The sequence below is a fragment of the Papilio polytes genome, unplaced genomic scaffold (assembly GCF_000836215.1).
Source record: "Papilio polytes unplaced genomic scaffold, Ppol_1.0 DF821610.1, whole genome shotgun sequence".
NCBI classification, from domain to species: domain Eukaryota; kingdom Metazoa; phylum Arthropoda; class Insecta; order Lepidoptera; family Papilionidae; genus Papilio; species Papilio polytes.
Genome location: NW_013527594.1, coordinates 304,225 through 322,478, shown reverse-complemented (window position 1 = coordinate 322,478; position 18,254 = coordinate 304,225). Strand labels below are relative to the sequence as shown.

The 18,254-nt window shown below is 34.1% G+C and overlaps 2 protein-coding genes across 3 annotated transcripts; both read right to left on the bottom strand.

The window, feature by feature from the left end:
- Positions 1-92: 92 nt before the first annotated feature.
- LOC106108349 (bolA-like protein DDB_G0274169) lies at positions 93-1,245 on the bottom strand. Of its 2 annotated transcripts, none has more exons than XM_013289501.1 (3): positions 1,023-1,245; positions 557-753; positions 93-289 (listed from the first exon to the last, which is right to left on the bottom strand). In XM_013289501.1, exons 1-3 carry the CDS (start codon positions 1,063-1,065, stop codon positions 140-142), a joined length of 390 nt encoding a protein of 129 aa, XP_013144955.1. In that variant the 5' UTR covers positions 1,066-1,245; the 3' UTR covers positions 93-139. The 2 variants fall into 2 exon arrangements, with proteins under 2 accessions (XP_013144955.1, XP_013144956.1); XM_013289502.1 differs by having other exon boundaries at positions 557-741.
- A 3,972-nt stretch (positions 1,246-5,217) lies between these two features.
- Positions 5,218-6,894, bottom strand: LOC106108356. The gene is made up of 3 exons (XM_013289509.1): positions 6,637-6,894; positions 6,304-6,383; positions 5,218-5,862 (listed from the first exon to the last, which is right to left on the bottom strand). Exons 1-3 carry the CDS (start codon positions 6,740-6,742, stop codon positions 5,623-5,625), a joined length of 426 nt encoding a protein of 141 aa, XP_013144963.1. The 5' UTR covers positions 6,743-6,894; the 3' UTR covers positions 5,218-5,622.
- Positions 6,895-18,254: the final 11,360 nt, after the last annotated feature.

The following is an 18,254-nucleotide window of genomic DNA, read 5'->3' as shown; positions in this document are numbered from 1 at the left end:
TACCTTAAATTGTGTTCTGCAGCAACTTTCATAAAATTAACAGCCACCAAGATATATGAAGGTTAGCATATTTATGAATTTAGTTTTTTTGCATGATAATTTTAGGTAATATTCTATAACAAACAATAAACTTTAGTGTCTATTTCCCGAAGCCACCTCTACAGCTGGGGCTACTCTCAACAATCTTTTCACTCTCATCCCATTGTTTTGTTGTTTTTGCTACAATTGACAATGCATGAACACCATTCTTTAATTCTTCTTTTAATATATCATTCACTAAACGATGCCTCTGAAAAAACAGTTTAATTTAGTCTTAATATAAATAAAAAAAAAGTTCATTGGAGAATTATTACCATATTCATTTTAGAGAAGTTTACTGCTATGGGTTATTTCATATCAATATATCAAAAATGTTCCTTTCTGCCTAAATAATACCTACAAAATACTTCCCAAAGCTAGTTTCAACTAACAATATATTAAAACAACAATTAAATGTTGCTTTAAAATGAAATTGATTCCATAAGCACAAAATTAAGTCATACTCTTCTTCACTTACCTTGATTAGAGCAAGTCCATCAAATTTATCAGACACCACAACAACTTTGAAATGGGTTTCTGCACCTTTTGGTACATTATGCATATAAGATTCATTTATCACCTCCAAATGGGTAGCTTCTAGCGCAGTCTGCAGTTTATTCTGAATAGAATTAGCGACCACACCAGTTTCTGTCCCCATGTTGACTAAAATATTTCCTGTAATATTACACTCTATATTTGGTTCAATTTTATTAAATCTAATCTTAATACAACACATAGTACATGCGACACAACTTGACACGGAAAGGGATTTGAGGTATAAAGGTAAATCGAGTAACGTGTAAGGTTTCAGCACGAATTAACGGCATTATAGACAGCTGTATTGGAGCATGGATTTACACCGATGTACATGTATGGCGTTTAAGTAAAGTTTACAATAAAATGTAAATATGGATTAAGATTTTAAAAATAAGTGTTTATATTACCTAAGCGTAAGGTAGGAGTTCTAAGCCGCTGAAGAGTATTCATAGGTTGTATCGATTTTTTTTTCTATTTTACGGTAGGGTTATTTTAAAATCGTTCGTTATAAATACTTGTAACCAAAAAAGCTCGTTTTCTTCTTGTTTTTTTAATGAATAGTGGGCACCATCGTTATTTTGATGATTTCGCTAACTTCTCGTTTTGTTTTCGTTTTTGTAGTTTAGTCTAATAAGCTGTCACTGTCAGTGTCATTACCAGCTGATTTAAGGAATCGTTCAAAGAGTACTTACTGTCAAAATGTCTACTAGAAACAACTAGAAATCTAGTAGAAATAAAAATCGATCGTTTTACTCGGATTTACAAGTATTTTAATTTAAGTAAAAGTGTTAATGGACATCGATGAAGGTGATGAATATTTATTTTAAATTATTAGGCTGTACCAGTTTGTTGCTAGTTAATGACCTGCTCTGGCGATCTCCCATTCTTTCTGTAGTACTATTAGGAATTAATGCTCAATAAAGATGTTTCTTATACATTTTTGTGTAAAATTTTTGTTTTACTCGGTTTATTTGGTGTTATAATATTCAATAACATACGTGAACAAGTAACTAGACTGGCTGTGATTACTTCATATTCCGTATTTCTTCAACTTGTAACATATGTTAGAAATCCATTTTCCCCAAATTAAAAATAATATTCCCAAAATCTTTTAAATATTGTTATTGAAAGATGAAGGTTGTTGTTCCCTACTTTAATAAATTTGAGTAGAGTTTTGACAAAACCTTTGTCTTCATTAGTACGATTATTATACCGATGATACGTTCAATAACTAAATTGTATTTTATCTATCTTTTGCCTGCGACCCATACCGCGCGGAATTAGAAAAAAACACTTGTTAAGTAGCCTATTAATTTTTATATAACTAAGATAAGAAAGTAAAGATAAGTTTTGTACCAAATGTCGAAAATTAATAGACGGAAAACTGTAATACTGGTTGTTTGAGTTTATCCTATAATCATTTTAACTGTTCTACTTTCATAGAGTGCGCTATTATCTGAACGGTTATATCCTTGTGCAATTTTAATTACAATATGTTATTAATATGCGACCGTTATGCAGATATTGTTACGTTTATTGTTATAACATATGTGGCTTTTAAAAATAAATATTACTAAATTCAAACTTTTTCGCACTTATATTGTCACTTGTAAAATAATAACACAATTAACTAATCTAGAGGAGTAGGCAGAGACCATAAAACTACGAAGATGTAGATTAGAGCCGGTGATCTAGGCTGTCACCAGCTGATATCGATTATGGTTACAGTGTCGAAATTATTTTTAACAGTTATTGTTTCTTATAAAAGTTGTTTATGTCATACTGGGCATATAAAGGTCGTCACATAATGGGAATAGTTTCATGATTTCATCCAATATCTTCAATGACAATTTCATTTCAACCGCCAATAGAAGTGAGATGGAACAAATCGTTTCCGCAGTCGTTACGCAGGAGAACTTTTTTGTGGCGTTTTTTATCGAATCTCATCAATACATTATTGGATATTTTCACATGTTTCTTTTTTGGTAAAATCACTTTTACAAGATGATTAGAGATTTTATTCCCTTTATTCTTTCCACTCTATTCTTATAAGGAAATGGAAAGGAAAGTTGAGTTGACAGAGGAGGGGACACTTAGTTAGGGGAAATATCATCTTAATGTGCGTCCCTCTCTGCGTTTGCAAATGTCTATGAGCAGCGGTTGCTTTGCTATTTCAGCAAATTCAGGTAGCCGCTTTTTCGATTGCCACCTTGACATTAGAAAAAAATTTAAATTAAAGTCAGAATAATTAGGTTTTATTTTTCAATTTATTATTGACATTCGTAATAGTTTTGTTGCAACTTTTCAGTGCCACGTTTCCCGCTGTCGACATTAAAAATGAAACGAACAAACGTAACACGTTCGTTCACTAAATTGGATCCGCTTCGCTTTCTTTGTCTCTGTACAGTCAGTGTCAGATAAATTGGGACAAGGTGTAAATTTTATTTTTTACTTTTTTGTTAAATCAGTAACAGAGTCGTCATGGTCATCTTTTTAAATGAATAAATACAGATTAATATCACAATTTTATGTAAATTAAAATGATTATGATAATCTCGTATTTATGTTCCTTCGCCAAACATTAGAATATTTTTACTGTTTGTTCTACACAACAAAGTCGCGTCGTGCTTTATATGAAAGTAGTCCCTTCTAATTAGCATATGACATCAAAAGATAAAAATACATTGTTAAAAACATCACAATTTAGACTGAATTGTCATAGAAATAACAGTCATTTTCAAAGTATAAATTTTTACATTGCCTTGATTTACACATTTTTTTAAATCTTGGTATATTTAACTTTATACCTTTGGTTTTGGATTGGTCAGATGGCGAAATAAAAAACAAAATCAACACTTCCTATTATTTTTCCGGCATTTCTAACTCGAAACTCTCGACTTTTACTTCAATTCAATAAAAATAGAATAAAAAAAAAACACAAACCATAGATCGTTTCCCCGATCGTAACACTAAAATAACTTTGGCCGTTTCTCTTATTTTTGCGGGTTTGATAGATCGTCGGATGCGAGGAGTGACTTCGTTTTTTCACTTTTATCTCGCATTCGAGCTCAGTGTCGAGATACGGCACCGGAATGATTCTAATACTTTTTTATCCCCCTGTATATTTATTTGATTTTTTATCTACACCAATATTGTGACGTTTAAAAATTTGCAATAAACATTATATCTGTACTATAAAATACACTATTATAGTTTGTAGGTCAAATAAAATCTAAACTTTTAACACAATTAGGGCCTGTCCCACAAAAATGTAAACAAAAAAATGTCTGATAACAATCCAGCATTTGAAATATGTGATGGAAAAATTTTGTTACCGTACTAACAGTGACGTCCTTTTTAAGTTATCTGAACCTCTATCAGCCAGTGGTGGGATAGGCCCTTAAAGTCTCTTTACAATTTAGAGTTACTACTAAAAGGAGTTATTAAATTCCATCTTACTAAGCTCAGTACTGACTTATATGTTTATGAAGACCGTAGTTGTATTCCAGAGGGAACCCTAACACTATTATAGTATCTCGTTAGACTGTATAACAACGATAATTGGACCACGTTAGTTGTAGTTATGCTGTCGGTCCCACTATAATGCGACGAAGCGACCCCTGACGGTAATCTTGCTCACTTTGTGTCGCAATCTATCTGTAGTTCTATACTTATATTATAAAGAGGAAAGATTTGTATTTTTGTATGTATTGAAATGAATTAAAACTACTGGACCGATTTAATTCTTTCACCATTAAAAAGCTGCGTTACTGTGTAACATAGGCTATATTTTTAAATGTTTTTTTTTTGTTTTACGCCGATGAAGTTGCGAGCAACAGTTTTTTTTTTAAAACGATGTTTACTTCCATTAATGTTAAAAATGAAATTACTTGATACGATATCAGTATTTTTTTCTACCATTTTTTAAATATCATATCATACTAATAATGTAAATACGAAAGTTTAGATGGATGGATGGCTGTTTGTTAGAGTTTGTAGCCTAAACGGCTGAACGGGTCGTGATGAAATTTGGCATAAACGTAGGGGATAGTTTGGAAGAACACATAGGCTACTCACTTTTGTTTTTTCTATTTCCACGCGGACGGAGTCGCGGGCGGAACCTAGTGTATTATAAATGCGAAAGTTTAGATGGATGAATGGATGTTAGAGTTTGTAGCCTAAACGGTTGAACAGATCTCGATGAAATTTGATATGGATGCAGAGGATAGTCTGGAAGAACACGTAGGCTACTCACATTTGTTTTTTTAATTCCATGCGAACGGAGTCGCGGGCGAAAGCTAGTTATGCAATATTAACGCAATTACAGAAAAAAAATTATTATTTTACTCTTTTATTGGTAAAATATTTTTTAATTTTCGAAATCGTTTCTCGCATTCAGTTGTTTGTGTAATTGAGTTCATTATTCATTATTAGAAACAGCAACACGTCGTAGTTAGCCGAATGGCGTACACTGGGCAGCATAATTACAGAGGCAAACTCGCGTGCCTGCTCCAGCAGTCGTAAGTGATGGTAATGGACGGAATACACTTGATGTTTTTTCTTGAGTGACGTCTCTAAGTGTTTTTGAAATAACACGCTTCATGTTTCTTGATACATTTATTTCAAAAGTAAAGAAATATTTGTAGAAATTAACGAATTCTTACTATAAGTTGCGGTTAAATTTAAAAATTATTAAATTGTTAAACTATCGTATCGATTTTAAATTTAATCTTACTAATAATATAAATGCGAAAATTAAGACAGATGAATGTTTGCTAGAGTTTGCCGTCTGAACGACTGGAATGAGTCTCGCTAAAATATGGTATAGATGTAGAGCATAGTCTGTAAGAATAGATAGGCTACTTAATTTTTTTAATTCGACACGTAAGGAGTCGCGAACGAAAGCTAGATTACTAAAATAATGCAACTTTATAGGACCGTATTACATAGACTTATTTTTTTTATTACTAATGGATCTTGTAGAGTCAAAGATGTTGAAAAATAAATTTAATATTCGATTTCAACAACACGAGGTGCCATTGTTGCGTTAAGCATATCAGGTGGTATATTGTGGCTGCACAGTTGGTAGGTGGTGATGACAGCGTTGCCCTGGAAACGACCCGTGGGGTCCACGCGCACAACATGCATGTACTCATCCCCCAGGGTGAACTGCACTTGTGGAGGTGCCGCCCAGTCGCATACTGTGGTCACAGCTTTGTTCACCTCTGATGGATTGATGCAGAACATCTGGAAAGTAGGATAAACTAAGATTACTTCATAAAAATGCAGCTTAAACTATCGTATCGTATTCTTTAGAAGTGTCAGAATACATAAGTCGGATTTACTTAACACAAGCTTTCGCTCGCGACTCCGTCCGTATGTAATTAAAAAAAACAAAAGCAACTAGCCTATCCTATCTTCTACATGTATGTCAAATGTCATCAAGATCCGTTTAGTAGTTTAGGCTCTAACTCTAACAAACATCCATCCATCCATCTAAACTTTCGCATTTATAATATTACTAAGAAAATTTTTGAAGATGTGAGATTTATAAGAAATATTACATCTATCAAATATTATCTCAACATTAACTAAATATGTAATTAATGTATATCTACCGTCTATAGTTAACAAATATCTACCGACAACTAATTATCTATACACATAAATATTACCAAATACACATACTTGTTGATAAGCCTCTCGTTGTCCGGGTATAATGTAAACCACAGGATATGTCATCTTAAATCTGTTTGCATAGTCAGTGTCTGTAATTAAACAATATAAAGTGCATACATACAAAACGGCATGAAAATTTGTGAGAAAGTATTTGTACTAACAAAGCCTGTCCCACCACTAGCTGATATAGGCTCAGATAGCTTAAAAATAACGTCACTGTCAGGTAGAGTACCAAAATCCGATATTTCCATCACATGTTTTACACGTTGGATTGTTATCAGACAATTTACAATTTGGTGGGACAGGCCTTTAATCTTTTTTTCAATCGATTGAATTACTTACCTTTGGTAACTCGTGTACAATGTGGTGGCGAGGCTTGTTTTTTCGAATTTGTTTGTAAACCCAAAGCGAAAGTTAAAAGCAAAATAAATAAGTATACTCGAAACATGTCTTAAGAATTATAGATTACACTCAATTGCAAAAAAAGTGATACAATTTTAATTTCTATTATTGAACACTTCTAACGCTGGTCGTTAGTTGACTGGTATTTTGTAACTATCAGTTTATTAGACCACTCGAAGTTATAGGTTGTTTAAACAACAACATTTGCGTTGACCACTCATAGCCACTTTATCAATGCGGTGAACAAACAGGAAAATGTACTTTGAACGAACAAATTTCTTAGTTTTCGTTAGTCATATCGCAACTAAATGGTTTTTTGAAAAACTGTTTAGTTAATTAATTACGGTTTTAGTATAATTAATGATTGATTTAAGTCTATTAGCACTTGTTGAAAATCTGAATTCGCTGAAAAAGCGGAGCGACTGCTGCCCATGCACATTATCATTAAAGTCCCGTCAAAATCGGTTTAGTTATTTCGGAGATTTGCAGATATGATTCCATCAGATATCATTTGTAACACAAAATTTACATGAAATGTTTGTAGAATGTTTGATAATTGAATAAAAGCGAACAGAGTTCCCGAGGGACTGACAATCGGCGGACCCGAAAGATTGATAAGATTTACGATGGCCCCGCAAGTTAAATGCTGGGGATATTACTTTGTTCTAAATCGTACTAACTAAATTTCTAGACGTAATTATACGCCTGAGTCAGATTAGAGCGCACATCTTTAGTTAAACTATAGCAGGACTGTTGTGCGATAGTCGATTGTTTCGTAGCCCCTTCAACTGTTTATTTCATCATCACCAGCTCACTATACGTCCCCACCGAAGGGCTCGGCCTACCCTAATACGGGGTGACTAGGCCATAGTCAGACACGCTAGCCCACTGCGAGTTGGTTGACTTCACACATATCTTTGAATTTCTTCGCCGATATGTGCAGGTTGCATCACGATTTTTTCCTTCACCGTAAGAAAGTCGGGTAAATTATGTACATATGAAAATTCGTAAAATCGATTATCACATTGGTACAGCGGGATTCGAACCCAAGACCTGTAGATTACAAGTCAAGCAGTTTTAACAGTGGTAGTGCCCGCTTTAACATCTTAGCACGAATGGGCCGGCACGCCCGGTGTAATACCACGACCACAGAGAAGATAGGCGTGAAATGGAAGCAATTCCGTGTTTCGTCTGATGAGTGTGGTGCCGGAGGCCTAATTTAAGACCCTTTCTCTTTACCACCCTTTTCTTATAAGGAGAGGTTGGGAAGAGGAAGTGAATTTGACGGTTGAGGAGATGCATAGGAAGAGGAAATATCCTCTTTATCTGCGTCTCCTCCTCCGTCGTATAAGGGTAGGCAACGCATCTGCAATTGCGGATGTCTATGGGCAGTGGTCGCTTTGCCATTTTGGCGGTTTCAGGTGGCCGCTTGCTCGTTTGCCACCTTATGTTATAAAAAAAAGCGTTCAAACCACTGAGCCACCGACGCTCTTCGTTCTGAACTGTTTATTTGCACAACTATAAATCGAGTAGTGTGCAAAATCAAAGCGAGTCTAAACAGTTGTGCGATAGTTTGGTTTCTGGTGTGTGCACGCTGTTACCTGTACACTATCGAAACACAAAAATACATTTATTGTGAATACATCAAGAGGTGGATGTTTCGATTTATGTTTCTTTATTGTGAGCCCAGCTTTCATCATCATCACCATAATCATCAGGCTTTATCTGCCTACTGTTCGATATAGGCCTATCCAATACCTTCCACAGCCTAGCCTTGCTTGCCGTAAATGTTTTTGAGATGGCTAGCTAGCGACATCTTCGGAATATTAAAGATAAAAAAAAATAAAAATAAAAAGTTTGCATCTTTTTATTTTTATTTTTATCCTATTTTTTGTAATTGTTTACTAATGTTCACCATCTGACAGTATATGGGCCGAAAATCCGTGGTTTTAAATAACTTTAGTTGAGTTAACAGGATTTGAAATTGCGAGGCGAAGTACAATTTAAAACGTACTAGGAGTAGGTTTAATTGTCGGCCCTTCAACAAAAGTCATCTCTTAATTAACATTCGGCAGTAAAGAGAGAGAAGTCGGGCGTCGCAGTTATACCGACAGTAACTGCTTGAATGTCAACATTAAATGTTAATTCATCACAATAAACATGAAAACATTGCGTTTATAGCTGATGTTAAACAACTTTATTGTTATAACTAGCTTTCGCTCGCGATTCCGTCCGCGTGGTATTAAAAAAAAAACAAAAGTAAGTAGCCTATGTGTTCTTCCAGGCCATCCTCTACAACTAATACGTCATACAACAAATTTCGTCAAAATACGATCAGCAGTTTAGACTATAAACTCTAACAAACATCCATCCATCTAAACTTTAAAAAGAATTATTACATTCGGTCCACTAGCGGCAGAGTTATGCCGTGACACACTCATAAAGAAAACATACAGACAAATTGAGTACTGTTAATTTTTCTTAGCCAAAAAATAGTTCAAACATTTACTTAAAATAATTTCTATAATCGACTTTACAATACAAACAGAATTTATCTTTATTGAGACTAACAAATATTGTTCATATTTGATACGTTACGATTACGTTACGATACAAGTGATACGATTTCTTCGAAGAATTTCTATAAAGTATGTTATTTGTGTACTCAACAGAAGCCTCAAATACAATACACAAATACGTCAACGTAATAAGGACACGTGAATAAATTATGCGAATATGTATTGAAACGAAAATCATATTTGCTGCGTATAACGAGACTGAATTATCCTCAGGGATGACACGACTTCGTAATATTGAAAAGGACATAAAAATCTTTCATATTTACTTCGTCCTTTACTTGAATATCGAATTTAGGTATGTGACTCCAACCTTAGAATTCCGTCGTCTATCACTAAGCGGCATAAACTCCGTGACACAGCAGCGAAAGCGAAACAAAAGAGAAACCAGAGAAAATATAAAAAGACGAAAATTGAATGATAACCATACATTATGCTACACTAATTTCACGTTAAGTGAGGCTAAATGTTGCGGTAAAACTCAACTAAATACAGGTTAGTTAATGTAAAATTGAAATCGCTTGAAATGTCTTTCCAAGTAGTGTGCTATAGGCTTTAATCGAACTGAACCTTTCTGTCCGTCCATCCCTTTAAAGCACGTAGTGGAATATTTTGAGGAATTATATTAGTCATGTTTTTATCTATACTAATATTATGAAGTAATAAAATAATTTAAAAACTAGTGGGCCGATTTCAAAAAATCTCTCTCCGTTAGAAAGGTCAGTAAGTAACATAGGTTGTATTAATTGTATGTTACTATTTTTATATATCACGCGATCGAAGTCGCAAGAAACAGCTAGCATTCAGATAAAAATGTCTAACCTTAATTATGGACTATGTTTACGTTTACGTTTAGGTTACGTTTTTCTAAATTATTAAACACATTAAATAGTTTATTTAAGGCTTATTTTTGTTACATTTAATTGTCTAATAAAATTTTTATAGCGGAGTTTCTCGCTCATGTGTTCATAAAGTTTGTGTAATGGAGTTGTTAGAATTTAAAGTCGGCTGCCAGTTTTATAACAGCCGGAGTTAATCAAGTGAGTGCCGGTTTGTTTTAACTGCCTTCAGTTCATTACACCGCTGTCAGCGCAACGGTTATAGTACTGATGGAAAAGAGTAACAAGGGATAGTTTTAGACAAATAGACTACTAGAATCCTAGATTTTCCCGTGATTCGTCCGCGTAAAATTAAAAGAAGTAAGTAGCCTATGTGTCCTGCAAGACCATTCTCTACATCTATTCTAAATTTTATCGTTATTCGTTCAGCAGTTTAGACTACAAACTCTAACAAGCATCAATCCCAACTTTCGCAATTATAATACTAGTGAAATTAATAAAATTCACAAGGAAACGATTATCATAGGATTTCTGTCAGTGTTTATTATTAAAAAGAAAATATTCAAAAAAAGGAAGAAATAGTTTATATGTCATTTGTCATCTTGTTTTCCTAAAAAATGGTTTTCACATTAAATTCATAACTCCTGTGTTATCGTTATTCTCATTTAAGCAGACACATTTTATTAATTAAAGATGTATTGATTTATAAAGTGTTTACAATAAATTCTAGAACATTAAAGTATATTTTAATTAACATACCTCATTCTTTGAATTTCGTGTACTTTATTATATCTTAGAAAGCTCTCGAGTACTTCATTGAATACCATTGCAATGTACAAACATTTTAGATTAAATACCAGTATTTTCCTTTGACAAATTTACTATTGGCGTATTCACATTTTGCAGGAGAAATGTACCGTTTTAACTTAGTGGAAATAAACCTTAACCAGTAGTTATTGAATGCTCAAGTCTAGGTACGTCGGAAGCACGTGGGAATGTTCTACTTTCCTTGTTTATTGCCCACTTACTCGTAAAACGTCTATTGCATGTAATGAATACCAAATACGTATGGGTATTCCATTAACGTCAGAAGTATTTGTCAGTACTTACATTATCTTAATACTAGTTCTCGCCCGCGACTACGTCCGCGCGTAATTAAAAAAAAACTGTTCTTGCAGATCCGTTTAGGCTACAAACTCTAACAAACATCCATCCATGCATCCATCTAAACTTTCATATTTATAACACGGGCTGTTGCCCGCGACTTCGTCCGCGTGGTATTAGAAAACATATAAATTACAAAACCTATGTATCCCTCGGGAACCGGACATTTCTCTGGGATGAAGCTTATCCTATGTGTACTCCAGACTTTGTTTATGTCTGTGCCATATTTCACCAAGATATGTATGTTGAACCGTTGCAGAATGATCGAGTGAACATTAAAAAACTAAATTAATGAATCCCACGAAAACCGTAACTATTCCCGGGATAAAAAGTAGTCTATGTGTTCTTCCAGACTATGCTCTAAACCTGTGCTAAATTTCATGGAGATCCGTTCTGCCGTTTAGACTACAAACGCTAACAAACATCCATCCATCTAAACTTTCGCATTTATAACATTAGTAAGATTAGTAAGATTTACTCAAGTTCATACAAGTGGATTAAATTTGAATGTTTATTTTGAGGTTTTAATTAATGTTGTCTAAACAATCAGATATCGAAAGCATAACAAATTAAGAACAACAATGTTTATTTGTTTCGAAAACTTTTGCCAAATTTTATCTTTGCTTCTGTAGTTATTTTCCGGCGATATATTGACAATAATATAAACTAAATGACAAACAAAAATAAGGAAAACATTATCTCGATGCAAATCACCGAAGTACAGAAAGACACATTAATCTTCATGTTTTTTTTTGTTATACACGCGGACAAAACAAAGGGTCATCAATCTTGAATCCTTATAATTGAATAACGAGACAATTTCGCGGACATTACTCTATTATGAGTTATGAGTTCTGGAGTTTCTTTTGAGTTTTGTAGGGGAGGAAATTGAGTGCAATAGGAAAGTTATACAACGACACAAAACACACTATTGAGAAACATCAATGTACTGATGACTTTATAGAGAAACGCCTTTAAAATGTTAGTCGTAAAAATGTTGCTAAGTTCAATTAACTAAAAGACGAAAGGAGTGTAAAAATAAAGCTTAGTACTTACTAGCTTTGGTCTCAAAATCTATTGTTTTAGAATAAGACGGTATTTTTTACCTTTGCTATAATTATTACATCTAAGAGTGGAATTTAACGTCGAAGGAAAAGAAGAATTATATTAATTTAACTTATTATTAACGACGCTGCATCCATTTTAATGAAAAGAGATATTAACATCTATATAAATATGAACGCAAGTGAAAACTTTGAATCAGAACAAGGGTAAATTTTGCGCAAATTACTTTGTCGGCTTGTTGGGGCTTCTCAAATCTTATCAATTTGTCGGGCGGCCCGCTGATTGTCCGTCCCGGAGGGGAGATGTCTGATTTTTTTTATTAAGTTATCCCTTAACTTTCGAACTCCAGTTCCTTTGCGTGCTTCCAAAAACCGTGTGTCTAAAAGTACACGATCATTTATTAAGGATTAAAAAACAATTATTTAGCTTATTTATAGAACTAGGTTTTCTGCGACTCTGTCCGCGTTAAAATAAAAAAAACCACAAGAGCAAATAGCCCATGTATTTCTCTATACTATGCTCTAAATCTATACTAAATTTCATTGAGATCCGTCCAGCAGTTTAAGACACAAACTCTAATAAAGATCCTTCTATCCACCCTACTATAAGTCCCCAAGGGCTCGGAGCACACATGATTTGCAATTCCTTCAATTATAATTGAACGAGCTAGTAACTAATATATTTTACACATGTCTTTCTGCATTAAATAACAAAAACAAGGTTTTAATTGTCAGTACAAATTGTTAAAAGATGAAGCAATTCCTGTTTTCGTTAACCGATCGCTTCGTTTTTGTTTAAGAGTAATTTATCTTCGCGTTGCCAACAATTCCACACTAAAGTTAAATTACGATGACTGTGCATGGAATTTATTGTTACTGGCCGCCGAAGCTAGAATAGTTATAGAAATATTTTTTACAACACTTTTGATTGGTTTTATATTTTGTGTGTTTTTAAAAACTTAGTAAGTAATCTATCTTCTTCTAAACTATGCTCTATCTGTAAAAAACATCGAGTTTTTTTTTATAACATAAGGTGGCAAACGAGCGAGCGGCTACCTGAATCCGCCAAAATAGCGAAGCGACCGCTGCCCATAGACATCCGCGATCGCAGATGCGTTGCCTACCCTTATCCGACGGAGGAGGAGACGCACATAAAAAGGACATTTCCCCTTCCTATGCATCTCCTCTATCGTCAAATCCACTTCCCCTTTCCATCCTCTCCTTATTAAAAAAGGGTGGTAAAGAGAAAGGGACTTAAATTAGGCCTCCGGCACCACACTCATCAGACGAAACACGGAATTGCTTCCATTTCACGCCTGTCTTCTGTGTGGTCGTGGTATTACTGGGGGCGTGCCGGCCCTGCAGTGCTAAGATGTTAAAGCGAGCACTACCACTGTTAATGATCCGTTCAGCAGTTTAGATTTACTCTAACAAACATACATCCATCCATTCTTTCGCATTTATGTTAGTAAGATTTAAACCGAAATAACTTAAGGTTCCATCCTGATATCTGTACTTTACCATTAAAATGCCACGTATTTTTTTTATTTGAAGTTCGACTTTAAAAGATTTATTCGTTGGTGTAACAGCGGAACAATAGATGTGCTCACAACAGTTTCAAAAGAACAGAGTTAGAAACTTGTAGGTAGGATTTCTATCTGAAGGGATGGATTTGTGGTTCGACTGTTTAAGTGTTTGTTAATGTATTTGTTTTTTCCTCCTACCGATGCTATATAATCTACTTTTCGTGATTTCTACTTAAAGTTTTAAATGCTATGCTGGTTTCATACATTTTTTATTTGAAGCAAACGAGTAACATCGAAGTGATTTAGCTATAATAACAAAAGCGGGTGTACATCTTTGACTAAACAATTGCACGCTGTTGTGCGATTGTCGATTGTTTCGCAGTCAATTCAACTATTAAGTTGCCCAACTGTAAATAGAGTAGTATGCGCGGCTCCATCTATTGTTATAAATGTGAAAGTTAAGCCGATGACATCACTAATCTAAACATATTATTACTATAAAATATTACAAGTTTTACACAATGAAAATGCCTATATTATGTAACAGGAAATAAACAGAACAGATAGTGTTACTTTTTTTCTTTAGTATCTAATCTAAATCGTTGATTGGGTGATTTAGCGAGTAATCCATGGCGATGAAATGAGGGGATAATGTTTTGGAAAACATTCGCAGTCTATCTGCCATTGAACGTGTACTGATCCTACACTCAATCAATGCGGATTAAGTCACAATGCTTGTCTGACGTGATAACGGCGCATTGAGCGAAAATCGTTTTGTTCCATCACGTTATATCTCACTTATGGCCGATTTCTCAACTACATTTTCTCCTTCGTTAGTGTTTTGCGTTTCCGAACTACGTAACTTGAGTTCCACTCCATTGAACGTTAAAATAAATGGAAACTTCAGAAACCCAGTATTAGTTAAAGTGTTGACCCCTTAATAAACAGCAGAATACAGACTACCATTGTTTCAAAATAAAAATTTTGTCTCTAGTTCGCATTCAAAGTGCAAGAATTCGTAACGCTATTGATAAAATTTGTATGAGATTTGTTGAAGTACTTTATATCTAGTACTTTGGTAGTACAATCTGTACTGTATAGTACAGTTTATACTTTGCACCCATTGTATGCATTGAATCTTCTATAAGTGAAAATACAAAGTCGACGACGTTACGAAAACATTCTCACGAATATTCGTGATACGCCCTCCGTTTGAGTTATGTCTTCATAGAGCACGCGAGACAGCGCGCCCACAGACTCGCACCGCGGGTACACGCGATGCATTGCCCGCAAATTGTAAAGACGAAGTCGCGGGCAAAAGCAAGTAAACTAATATTACTTTAATTTTAATAAAAGGCGACGACAGAACAGCCGTTGAAAACGAATACATTCTGGCAATCTAACAAGAGTGCATTCCCAAATACCGAGTCAGTTAAACAAATTTCGCTTGCATCTTGCTTTTGCTTCACGGAATGGTTCACTTGTACATTTTGATGAATTGTTGGCAAATGAAAACAGTATAAAAGCAATATGCAAATCAAGATTTCATATAAAGTAGAGACTTTTACAGTAGAGAATTACCGTATTTATACCCTATCTATGTCTTAATACTTATGTGTAAAGGAGCTAGTTGAAAACCAGCGCAGTAACGGCCTGCGCCGTCCCTGCATTAGCTGAGCCTGCCACCTTTTTTTTTATACTAGCTCTAAGGTTTTGTGTAATAAATCTTATGTAGTTTTTTTGTGGTAATAAAAATTCTATTTATTTATTTATTTGTTTACTTATAAACATTGTAAAACTTTTACAGTATATAAGTGGTGAATGTATACTCTACTGATACATTCAGAACACCGCAAAACGTGTCACCTCGACCAGACAAATGTTAACCTTGTTTGACATCGTGTTAATTAAGAAATAATCTTGTGATAGCTGACGCTATGATTAAATAACGTGCTCGGCAACCGACTGAAATTAACCAAGACTTAATTCTAAATCTAATAATTACATCGATCTAGTTAAAACTACTTAATTAGTTAAGTAGCCTGCCATCTTCTTTTTTTGTTTGTGTAATATTTTTGCAGCTCTGGCAAGATTTATGACTTTTCGCAAAAGTGTCTAAAGCCCGCAACACACGTTAATTTAAAATTTCAACAAGAAAATGTTGATCAGTCTTGGAATGATTTAGTATGTAAAGAAAATGTAAGGAAAATATACGACTAGACGTCCGGAGAGAAATCAACTTGCTGGTCAAGATTTCCGACAGCGCGGGAAATGAGATGAATTTATTGCGTTTCTGATACAATATTCAATCTTTTGAATACAAAATACTTTTTAGACGATATCGCTTGATACTGTACTAGTGAGGTGCGTAATTTGAGGTAATCTAAGCGAATTATAAATAATTTTTGCACGTAAAAGAGCTAAATTTCCCACTAACTTATATTGAATCTAAGACTCTGGATCTCCTCCATCTAACTAATATTATAAATGCGAGAGTTTAAATGGATGGATAATTGTTAGATTTTGCTGCCAAAGCGACAGAAAAAAAGAATTTTGGCATAGATGTAGAGCATAGTTTGGAAAACCACATAGGGTGCTTTTGTTTTTTTTTTAATTCCACGCGTACGGAGTCGCGGGCAAAAGCTAGTATTCAAATAAAATTCATATTAAAATGTAACCTTTTCTAGTAATATGTTTCTTAAATTCTACTTTTTGCAAGATGACATTATATGTGAACTGAAATAAACCAGATTTTAACTTTGACTATTATTTAAAAAAAAAAAAGAATTATCAAAATCGGCCCACTAGCGGCGGAGTTATGCCGTAAAACACATAAAAAAAAACAAAAAAAGAAATAAAAAAAAAAACAGACGAATTGAGTACCTCCTTCTTTTGGGAAGTCGGTCAAAAAATATAGCTAACGAATTACTGACACAAATAAAAACAAAGAAAGATGATATACCAGAATAACGCGTGAATATGAATCGACTCCCAAGAGGCATGACTTCTGTGTCACTCAAACCTAAAGTGAAAATTGCTTTCGTGAATACATGACACCGAAGGAACTAGAAATAGAAACAAAGATTTAAATACTATGAGTTGTAGATTGTTTATAAAACTGATTAATCCGATCATCTTTAGAACACACACCTTTAAATTAACTACAGCACAACTGTTTAGTCACGCTTTGATTCCTCTGAGTTTATATGGAGGTACACTACTCGATTTTTAGTTGTGCAACTAAACATTTGAATTAGCTACGAGACAATCGACTACCGCACAACAGTTTTGCGATAGTTTAGTCAAAGGTGCACGCGCTCTAAATGTCCAAGAATGAAATTATAATCTTTTAAAAATAAGGAAGTTATGGTATTCATTATAAAGATTTAAGTCTGTTCACAAAATACCATATGTCGTATCCTAAAATATTCCAAGTTTAATATTTCTATATCTCATGAATTTAAATCTGTTTTATAAGGCCCTATTTCTACTTATTACATTAAATCGTAATAAAACCAAAGTTTAGAGATAGTCTTAAGTTTTGTGAAGCTCTCAGCTAAATTAGTTTCCTTCACAGTTTGTTATTGAGTCATGTAAAATTAAAACATTTTCGAACGATATTAATCTGATTTTATTTAATTTGACGAACGAAGTAAAGGTTTTTAGTTAATCTTCTATTTAAAATACAGTCTATAATAACATTTTAAAGAAGTAAAGAGCGCGGGCACATTGACTCAACTATCTCGCAAGGAGACTACATGTGACAGAAATGCGAATGTTAAGATGGATGTGTGGAACACGAATGGATAAGATACGAAGTGAGTATATTAGAGGAAGTTTGAGAGTAGCCCCCGTAGTAGAGAAGGTAAGGAGTAAAAGGTTAGCATGGTATGGGCATGTTATGAGGAGGGATGAATCGCATGTTACATGGAGAACGTTAGTTGTTAGTGTGGAAGGGTACATCGGTAGAGGTAGACCTAGATAGAGATAGATGGATTGTGTAAAAGGTGACATGATCAAAAAGGGAGTGATGACTGAGATGACGTATGATAGAGTTATGTGGAGGACAAAAACCTGTTGCGCCGACACTACGGGAGTAGGATAAGGAGATGATGATGATGATGATGATGATGATCGCGCAACTGCCGCGCTTTGATTCCTATAAGCTTATGGAAGTGCACACTACTCGATTTTCAGTTGTGCAACTAAACAGTTGAATTGGCTACGAGACAATCGACTATCACACGATCTTGGGATCAAAATTAAATGACAATAAAATGATTTTTTTTTTAATTTAATTTAAATATGTGTTCCTCTATATCGATATAACTTCAACACAAAATAAATGTTTGTATTTAATCTGTGAAAAAATTGTATGGCCTTTGATAT